Source organism: Giraffa tippelskirchi, chromosome 7 (assembly GCF_054371585.1).
Source record: "Giraffa tippelskirchi isolate mGirTip1 chromosome 7, T2T-mGirTip1v1.2.pri, whole genome shotgun sequence".
Lineage (NCBI taxonomy): Eukaryota > Metazoa > Chordata > Mammalia > Artiodactyla > Giraffidae > Giraffa > Giraffa tippelskirchi.
In genome coordinates, this window is record NC_137281.1 from 146598342 (window position 1) to 146608579 (window position 10238).

At 49.2% G+C, this 10238-nt stretch overlaps 1 protein-coding gene and 1 long non-coding RNA gene across 4 annotated transcripts in view; both read left to right on the forward strand.

The window, feature by feature from the left end:
- Positions 1 to 5497, forward strand: part of JDP2 (Jun dimerization protein 2) — a 45248-nt gene extending 39751 nt beyond the window's left edge. For all 3 annotated transcript variants that reach the window (XM_081509266.1, XM_081509264.1, XM_081509265.1), the window contains exon 4: positions 4350 to 5497. In XM_081509266.1, coding sequence (XP_081365392.1) covers positions 4350 to 4535 — 186 coding nt within the window. In that variant the 3' untranslated portion in view covers positions 4536 to 5497. The remainder of the gene's footprint in view (positions 1 to 4349) is intronic.
- A 49-nt stretch (positions 5498 to 5546) lies between these two features.
- LOC145513310 (uncharacterized) lies at positions 5547 to 9054 on the forward strand. The gene is made up of 3 exons (XR_014059291.1): positions 5547 to 7389; positions 7778 to 7846; positions 7931 to 9054. It is a non-coding gene; the product is annotated as an uncharacterized LOC145513310 (long non-coding RNA).
- Positions 9055 to 10238: the final 1184 nt, after the last annotated feature.

The following is a 10238-nucleotide window of genomic DNA, read 5'->3' on the forward strand; positions in this document are numbered from 1 at the left end:
CTGAAACGACAAATGGTTTCATTTTCTCTCGGGCAGTACATACCTACCAGAGGCAAAACAATAAACAAAAATGCAAGCAGAGTTGTTCACTTCCTAATTAAGGTGCAAAGATCCTAGCCCATGTTGATTGAATTAATTAGGAAAACAGATTGGGTAATTGTTGTTCTAAAACCACAAACCACTTCTACAATCACAGCTAAAAAAAGATTTTTCAGAGCTCAGCTTATAAGCACGTAGCATCAACTAATAAAACAGGAGAAAATAAAGTGAAAGAGCAGCTAGTTGCAGCCTGACAGTCAGATTGTCAAAGCTCAGGATATTCCATGATGTACCCGCACATTTTCAAACCAGCAGAATGTCACGGCATTGCTGTGATAAATGCACGGGGAAGAAAGTTGCGCACCGCCTCTTGGTTTTTTTGTGTGTGATACAGACATGAGGTGGGTGTGATGTCTTTTCAAGGGTGAGGACGTGTGCGCAGGCCTGCCGGACCCTGCCCCTTGCATGTCCCATTCTAACTTCCATGTCCGGCACAACCCAGCCCTTCCTTGTTCTCCCCACCGCTCTCCAGAACAGCTGCCACCTCCCCGCTTCCTTGGACCCTCCCCCATGCTCACCGGCTGCTGTCTACCCACCGCCCACTCTGCAGACGCAGGCCGTCTCCCAGACCTGCCAAGTCTTCTTGGAAATGGCCTCCTCCTCTGCTTCTCCTCCTTTGCTTCTTCATCCCCCCTTGCTCTTGGCTTAAAGCAAAAATTCCTTAAGCCTCCCTAACCCTTTGGTTTACAAAGTGCTTTTCCCACGTGAAGTCATTTAATCCCCCCACGATCGTCGTTTTTTTACAGAGGAGATAACTGGGGTTCAGGGAAGTTAAGAAACTTGCTCTTGACTCTGATTTCCAAACCCCAAGTCTGGCTCTAAACCCGCCTTCCCACCTTGGTACCCTAATAGGTCCAAAAGTGACATGTGGTCACCCGGGAGGATTTTTTTAATCTCTTAAACACATCTGATGCTCTCCCATGTCTGCATCCTGGTTCACTCAGAGCTTGCTTCTTGAAACATCTTCCCACTCTCCCACTGACTTTCTCTGCTCAACCAGAGTCAACCCATTTCTCCAAACCCAAGATCAGACACGGTCATTCAGCCCACTCTCCCAAGGTCTTCTAGACCCTGGAGGGCTGATGGGCACTTGATAAGCTCTTCCCGGCCGTCTGGATCCTTCTCCCCCTTGAGTGGAAGCTGCACACGATCCGTATTGGGGCTCATGGGCCTCGGGGCCCCTTAGAGGGTTCACTGCACAAAGCAGATTCTCAGCACTTGCTCCTGGGTGGGTGGATTGAACCGAGACTCTTAGAGGTGGCAGCTCAGAGGATTTGAAGTTGGAGCTCAAATTGTGTCTGGGGGGAACCAGACGGTCAGAGACATTCCCACGGTCATCAGCTTGTAGACTCAGTGAGCAGGCAGCTAAGATTAGCCCCTACCTGCCCCAGACTCATGGTTCCACGTGGGGTCTCTCCTGCCCTCAGAGGCTCTCCTCTTGGGGTATTAGAGAACAGTGGACCAGCCCGGCCTCCCTGTTGCTCCTCATCCTGCTGAATCCCAAACTACCCTAGCTGGCTTTCGGTATTTCCCCCCATGAGCATTTTTTCCTTCCTTGAGGCTTTTCTTCCTCAGCGTCTGGTCCCGAGGACTGCACGTCTCAGCAGTTCTGAGCCTCCAGGCGCTGTGCTGCGTCCACAGATACTAGGACAAGGAACAGCTCAGTCAGCCTGGCTGGTGTGAGGAAGACAGCAGCCCTGAGGCCAGAGACCCTGGAGGGAGCTCTGAGCCCCAGCGGGGAGGGGCCACTCAGCCCATCACAACCACAGCCCGTTCTTTGTCGGATGCGGGTTGCACGGGCTCGGCAGTGGGCAGATGCTTCTTGTGCACTAAAGGATGTCTAGGAGCATCCCTGATCCCTACCCTCTGGATTCCAAGGGCGTCCACCCTCCCCAGTTGTGACAACCCGAAATGTCTCCAGTTCAGTTCAGTCGCTCAGTTGTGTCCAACTCTTTGCGACCCCATGAATCACAGCGCTCCAGGCCTCCCTGTCTATCACCAACTCCCAGAGTTTACCCAAACCCATGTCCATAGAGTCGGTGATGCCATCCAACCATCTCATCCTCTGTCGTCCCCTTCTCCTCCTGCCCCCAATCCTTCCCAGCATCAGGGTCTTTTCCAATGAGTCAACTCTTCGCATGAGGTGGCCAAAGTATTGGAGTTTCAGCTTCAACATCAGTCCTTCCAATGAACACCCAGGACTGATCTCCTTTAGGATGGACTGGTTGGATCTCCTTGCAGTCCAAGGGACTCTCAAGAGTCTTCTCCAACACCACAGTTCAAAAGCATCAATTCTTCGGTGCTCAGCTTTCTTCACCGTCCAACTCTCACATCCATATGTGACTACTGGAAAAACCATAGCCTTGACTAGATGGACCTTTGTTGGTAAAGTAATGTCTCTGCTTTTAAATATGCTATCTAGGTTGGTCATAACCTTCCTTCCAAGGAGTAAGCGTCTTTTAATTTCATGGCTGCAATCACCATCAGCAGTGATTTTAGAGCCCCCAAAAATAAAGTCTGACACTGTTTCAACTGTTTCCCCATCTATTTCCCATGAAGTGATGGGACCAGATGCCATGATCTTAGAAATGTCTCCAGATACTGTCAAATGTCTCCTGGGAGGCAAAATCATTTCTAGTTGAGAATGACCTTTGCCATCCTTTGGGTGAATTCCAACCTCCACACTGGTTATATGTTTTTAGATAGAGTCCAGGAAATACCAATTCAGGCGCTTCTGTATTTTACCATGTTGACTTCCAAGCCTTGAACTGGTGTGCCCATCACCTCTCCACATCACGAACGAGTAAGTAAGTAAGTGAAAGCAATGCAGTCATGTCCGACTCTTTGCGACCCCGTGGACTGTACAGTCCATGGAATTCTCCAGGCCAGAATACTGGAGTGGGTAGCCTTTCCCTTCTCCAGAGGATCTTCCCGACTCAGGGATCAAACCCAGGTCTCCCGCGTTGCAGGCGGATTCTTTACCAGCTTAGCCTCAAGGGAAGCCCAAGAATACTGGAGTGGGTAGCCTATCCCTTCTCCAGTGCATCTTTCCAACCCAGGAATTGAACCAGGGTCTCCTGCATTGCAGGCAGATTCTTTACCAACTGAGCTCTCAGGGAAGCCCCACGAATGAGTAAACTCCCCATAAATCAAGTCAACATCCCTTCCTCGCCCTGGAGCCTCTCCGACTGAACTGGAAGTTCTCTGGAAATCTCACTTGAGGTCTGTTTAAAACTACATTTTGGATCCAGAAGGATGACTGTTGATTGCCTCCCAGTGGGCAAAGATTCTAGCTAACAGGGGATAAGGAAGAGACTGCTTAAATAATTATAGACTGATAACCAGGAAGCACATGTTTTAGGAGGAATTACATGACCACACGAAGAAGGAAATGGCAACCCACTCCAGTATTCTTGCCTGGAGAATCCCAGGGACGGCGGAGAGCCTGGTGGGCTGCCGTCTATGGGGTCGCACAGAGTCGGACACGACTGAAGCGACTTAGCAGCACATGACCACACTGGGCTTGTGGATGCCACAGGCCAATATATCCCCAACATGCATTTATCACACATAAAGCACTTTCTGTGGCACTGCCGTCATGGACCACCTCTAACCCCTCTGTGGACCCTCCATGCATCTGCTCTGGATCCACTTGGCCTCCATTCCTTCTCCCACCCTTTGTTTCTTGTGCAAAGGCCCTGAGGAAGGAGAGTATTTGGCATATTTTAGCAACAACAAGGAAGCCACTGGTCTTCCCCGGTGGCTCAGTGGCAAAGAATCCACCTGCCAATGCAGGAGACATGGGTTCGATCCCTGGGTCAGGAAGATCCCCTGGAGAAGAAAATGGCAACCCACTCTAGTATTCTTGCCTGGAGAATTCTATGGACAGAGGAGCCTGGCAGGCTACAGTCCATGGGGTCACAGAGAGTCGGATACGACTGAAGCAACTAAACAACAACACAAAGGAAGCCACTGTGGCTGGAGTGGATTGAGTAGGGGAAGACAGGTGGAACATGAACCAGGCTGGCCCTAGGATATACCCTGGATTCATCCCACTAACAACACAGGCCAGTGGCTGGTGTGACGGGCAGGACCTGAACAAAGTCAGTTACTCTGGGGGACTCCATAGCAGATTCTGTGTTTCCTCCAGGAGGAAACTGGATCGCCCTGTGCCTACCCTGATGGAGAGCTTCTCCCTGGAGCTGGTCCCCACCAAGAGCTTAAAGCCTCGTCTCTGTTTTTGCATGCAGGAATCTGAGCGGCTGGAACTCATGAACGCTGAGCTGAAGACCCAGATCGAGGAGCTAAAGCAAGAGCGACAGCAGCTCATCTTGATGCTGAACCGGCATCGTCCCACCTGTATCGTTCGAACCGACAGCGTCAAGACACCCGAGTCAGAAGGCAACCCTCTGCTTGAGCAGCTTGAGAAGAAGTGACCGTGGGCTGGGAGGAGGAGGACAAAGGAGGAACGAGGAGGAGGAGATGGCAAGAGGGAGGAGGAGGAGGAGGGCACCAGAGGGCTCTTCCTTGGTGTGCGAAAAACTTTACACCGGAGGCTCAGCATAGCCAGTAATTGGCCGGGCCTTTTTTCTTTCTTTTTTTTTTGTGAAACTCAGATCAGCCGCACAAGGGGAAGAGCAGGCTGATGAAACCCAGAAGGACCAAGCGCTGAGACCAAAGTAGACTCGAGGGTGGGGCTGTCCCACTGGGGCCCAGCTCCAGAGAGACAGGACAGAGGCACCCAGGCCAGAAAGCAGTCTCAGGCACATTTCTGGGCTCTCTGCCAGGGTACCCACCCCAGGGACCTCCGAGCAGCCAGGAAAAGCCATGAGTTGCAACCAAACGCGCGGCTGAGGATCGACCCGAGTGACACTGCCATCTGCCTACCCCAGCCCTGACCCCTGACCCTGATGCAAGGGTGGAGAGAGAGGGTCGCGATGCGGGGCCCGGCGGGGCCCTCCTGGGGAGCGGCAGCTGGGCGCACCCTGGCCGGCCCTGCTGGAGTTTGCTGTGGGCACAAGGCGCGGGCGCCCTTCCAAAGCACATACTCACTGAATGTTTACAGACTGGCTGTCCTGGCAGGGCTTTCAACTGCACATGTTTTTTATACTTTCTTTTTTTTTTTTTTTAATATTTTTTACAAAAAAAAAGATTTTATACAAGCAATATATATATGGATTTCTATAATCACTCGATGTGATACAGTATAAATATGCTATGGTTTGTTTGTTACGAACAAATATCCAGCAGTTATGGTCATTGTGTGTAACTTCTAAGTACTGTAGTCTCTGGGTGTTGGGGGGTGGCCGGGGAGGGGGTAGGGTGAGTTTCCATCCTGGTAAACCCTTCATAGTACTCAGTCCTGTATCACTCAGTAAATGTTACTCTTACTTACCCAGCCACCTCTTGTAGTGTCTGCCTGGGGAATGGGCGTACAGCGCACACTTGGTCACCCGTGGGTGTGCAGTGTCAGAGACTGTTTGGAGCATCTACCTTGGGCCCTTAGTTTTCACAACAACCCTTCCCAGATGAGTCTTTATATGCCCATTTTACAGATGAGGAAGTCGAGGCTCAGAGAAGTTATTATGTATATACACAGTACTTCGTTTATCCACTCGACACATGTTTCCTAAGTGCCAGCTGGCAGTGTGCCAGGTACTCTCATAAGGCGCTGAGTAGTCGCTGGGCCCTGCACTTATGGAGCTGACGGTCATGAGCTAGATCTTGTACATGCTCCATACACTGTTCATTTTCACAACAGGCTTGACAGGGAGCAGCCGTGGTCCCAATTTGTAGATGAGGAATTCGAGGCCCAGGGAGTTTAAAACCTGCCCTGCTGAGGACTTAACGGGGTGACTACTGTATATAGTCTCATTCACTTCCCTCAAAACATGAAATAGGTGTCAGTACCTTTCATTTTATAAATAACTGAGGCTCAGAGCGGGTAAGTGACTCATCTAAGGTCACCCAGCTACTGAGGAGCAGAGCTGATGCTTGAACTTTGCTTCCCAAGGCCCATGACACTCCTGCTGTGGCCAGCTAATCATGTGATTGCCCCCGTGAGGGAACGTCTCACCTGATTACAACAGGAGGCCTAGGAGGCCATGGTTACAGGGCCAGTTTCTGGGAGGGCTGGATGGAGTTCCAGGCTGTGCCACGATCACGGAGTGGACCAGTGACGTGAGCAAATGGTGTGGCTGACTCAGCCACGCCCTCACCTTCACAACTGAACACCAGCCCTGAAGAGCAAGAAGGACTCGATGCCATAGGCAAGAGCTGCCATTCACGTGGCACATGATGGCTCACAAGACACTTTTATGCGTGTTACTCATCCGATATTCCAGCTCTAAGAGGTAGATGGGATAGGGGTTTCAGTTCCATTGTACTAGCTGTGCAAGCTGAGGCTTACAAAAATTAATGTTCGAGACTTCCCTAGAGGTCCAGTGGTTAAGACTCTGCTTCCAACGCAGGGGATATGGGTTAGATCCCTGGCCAGGGGACTAAGGTCCCATATCCTGCATGGTGTAGCCAAAAAGACCCCCAAATTAATTAATGTTTACGCAGCTGCAAACAGGTAGAACCAGAAGCTGAAGCCTCCTACCGTCTACTGGTGTGTTCTCTCTCCTCCATCACCGGGGCTAGATAGCTAGTTGCTGCTGGTCAGGCTTCATGTCAAGGACAACAGTGAGCTTGGGTTGCTTCTCACGTCTTGAACGAGGACTTCCAGGATGGACAGGAGCCAAGAATAGGTCATTAAAATGCCTTTGGTCCCTTACTTCCTCGTCTCAGGTGCCTCTACCCAACACGTTTGGTATGCCACCCCTACCCACCCGGCAACCCACTCCAGGCTTCACCTTGGAAGCAGGGCCTGTCAGCTCCCCGACAGTTGTGATGGCACACAGTAAACCCCCAGGCTGTAATCCTTTGACATTTGCCAAACCTTGAGAGAAATGAAGATGTGGACTTGGAGGCCCCTCACATGACCTGGTGGCAGTTCCGGCAGGACCACCACCCACCCCTGGCCGTGGTTCCTCTGGTCCTGTCCTGGGAGCCGCCAGCCTGTACCTGCCAGCCTGTATCATCCTTCGCCTCCGAGGACAGGCTGTCTCCCAGAATCAATAACACGTATTGTGCCGAGACCCACCCTTCCTCACCAGGACCGCTGCTCCCTGCTGTGGGAAGCCAGAAGTCACAGTCGTCTGTCTCACAAGAGCTAAAATTCTTGGGTTTCCTCTGCACCTGTCGTGTTAGATGCACTACCGCGGCCAGTCTGTATGACCTTGTCAGGAGGTAGGTACCATCGTCCCCATGTTGCAGATGAGAAAACCGAGGTGCAGAGAAGAAGGAACTTGCCAAAGGTCACAGTCCTTTGAGTGGCAGAGCCAGAATGCTCTTATAGTCTGACTCCAGGTGTAAAAACCTGGACGGGGCTGCCCCCTGGGGGAGACGCTCTGTGTTTGTGCTGTGACCTCAGTTTTGTGTGCGGGGGCCAGGAGAGATGGTGTGGGTTGAGGATTCCCAGCTCTCAGACACCCATCTCCAAGGGTAAGTACAGAAGACCCACTTTAAAGGCTAGTAGGTTCACGATCCAATCTTCTACTGACTAGCCACGAGCCTCAATTTTCTTATCTGTAAAGTGGGAACAGTAACAATCTAAGTCTTTTTTTTTTTTTAATAGGGTTGTTGTCATGGTCAAATACAGAATGCATGTAAAAGTGTTTTCAGAAACACAAAGCTCCACAAAGTGGTAAGTCTCTTGCCCTCTGTTAGCGTGAACAGTTGTTAATTACCACAGAGTGCAAATCACTTGAATATCTTTTATTCCATAAAGGTGGCTGCAGGGTTAGTGTTCTGGCCATGTATTCGGTTTCCATAGCAATGGACACTGGGATACCCGAGTTTGCTCGGCTCCTGAACAGCCACAGCCAGCTATATTGGATTCATCATCCTCTCCCTGGGCTTCCTTGTGCCTTCCTGCCTGGTGGTCATGAATGAGATGTGTGCCACCTCTGCCCAGGGTTGCTGTGAGAATCAACTGGGCAGCCTGAGAAGGATAAGACCCATTAGCAATCAGATGGGCAGTAACCAGTAGTGCTGGTCAGGATTCAGATTAAAGGGAACTAACCTGTGTCACCAGTGGGAAATTGGTGTGACTGTGCAAAGCAATTTGGCAATAACCGGCGGCACTAAAGCTAAACCCATCCTTTGACCTAGCAACTTCCCTTCTAAGTATACATTTTTGGAAGAACTCCAGCATAGGGGCACAAGGAAAAGTGCAAGCATGTTCACTGAAGCGTGTTCACTGAAGCTTCATCTGTATTTAAGAGAAGTTGTAAACAACCTAAATACTGATGAACAGAAGAGCAGATAAACTGTGTTTTCATAAAATTGAGCATTATTCTGCAGGTAACTAAAAAGGATGAATCAGAACTACAAGCATCAGTGTGGATAAACCTCAGAAACACACTGTTGAACTGGAGGATGGGAAGCAAGTTGCAGAAGAATATATGTGGTATGCCATTTATGCAAAGTTTCCAAACATGGAAATTGATCCTTTATTGTTTATGAGTACACATAGATCTGGGTGATAGAGGTGTAAAAGCATGCATAGGAATACTATCAATATCAAAATCAGTAACAGGGAATTACTCCTGGAGAAGGGGAGGAAGGGGTTTGGGATGGTATCTGCAAGGCTATAGAGGACACTGGGTTTCAATTGTACGTGTAACATTTCATTTACTTTTAAAAATCTGAATCAAATGTAGAATAATGTTTGCATTTGTCAGAGATGGGTGATGGGCACACAAATGTGGGTTATCTTTTCCACACTTCTCTGTATGCTTGGTGTATTTCCTAATAAAAAAAAAAAAAAGAATAAGCCACAAACAATACCAATAGAAGGTTTTGTTTTTCCATCCTTTCCTTGGCAAGCTCAGGAAATAAAAAAATCTGAAATTACAAAGCAGTCGCAGCATATGCTCTTTGAATTTATGCAAATTTTAATTGCATGCCTTGAGGGAGAGAAAGTTGATACAAAGAGTATGGTTTGTTTAGCTGGCCCTTCTAGTTAATAAGCCGTGTGCCTGGTGGTAAGGGTTCCCCGGGGTGAGGGCACCTTGGGGATTGTTGATCTGCACCACTGCAGTGGGTCCCGGTACCTGTTCTCTACATAATGAGCCATGGAAGGCATGTTCAAGGTTAATTCAGACTCTAACTTTTCTTGCTACGTCCTGAATTTTCAACCCAATCCCTGTGTAAAATGCAACTCCACCTTTAAGGGCAGCTTTAAAGCAAAGGGGGAGCCTTTTAAAAACCCAGTTGTCACAGATGTGTTGAATTCCTGTTGCTGCTATAACAAAGTGCCACAGATTTAACACAAATTTTAATATCTTAGAGCTCTGGAGGGCAGAAGTACAAAAGGGGTCTTGCCTGGTTAAAAGCAAGGTGCCAGCAGGCTGCGTCATTTTTGCAGGCTCTGGGGAAATCCGTTTTCTAGCTTTTTCCAGTTGATAGAGGCTGCCCACCTTCCATGGGCTCGTGGCCCCTTCCATCTTAAAAGCCATCACTGGCTGGTTGAGTCTTTCTCCTGTCAATCACTTTGACACTGACTCTTCCTCCTTCTCCCTTCCGTCTTTTAAAGACACTTGTGATTATATTGGGCTCAGCTGGATAATACAGGATACTCTTATTTTAAGGTCAACTTTAAATTTCATCTGCAACCTTACATTCCCCTTGCCATGTGACATAACATATTCAAAGGTTTCGTATTTGGAAGGCATTATTCTGCCTATTACAATAGAAATCTAAGAGTTGGAGATTCTAAACGCCAGCCCTCCTCCTTCCCTGGCAAAGAGAGGCTGTTTTTCTGTGTAAGCGCCATAAGGATGGCATCTGTACACAGGCAACCCCAGCGCCTGGCACCTAGAAGCAGTCCTAGAAATCAGACCCTCAGGGATATTTAGGATGGGATATTCAGAGCTGAGTCTATTTGCAGTGACAGTCAGTGGGGTGGCGAGAATCCCTGACCTATCGTAGTTCCTCAGACTCTTCTGTGTGGATCGAGATGTCATATGTGATGCAGATAGAAAGGCAAGTGATCTCTGGGGCAGCTGGATGGTATGGGGATAAGTTAGAAAGTT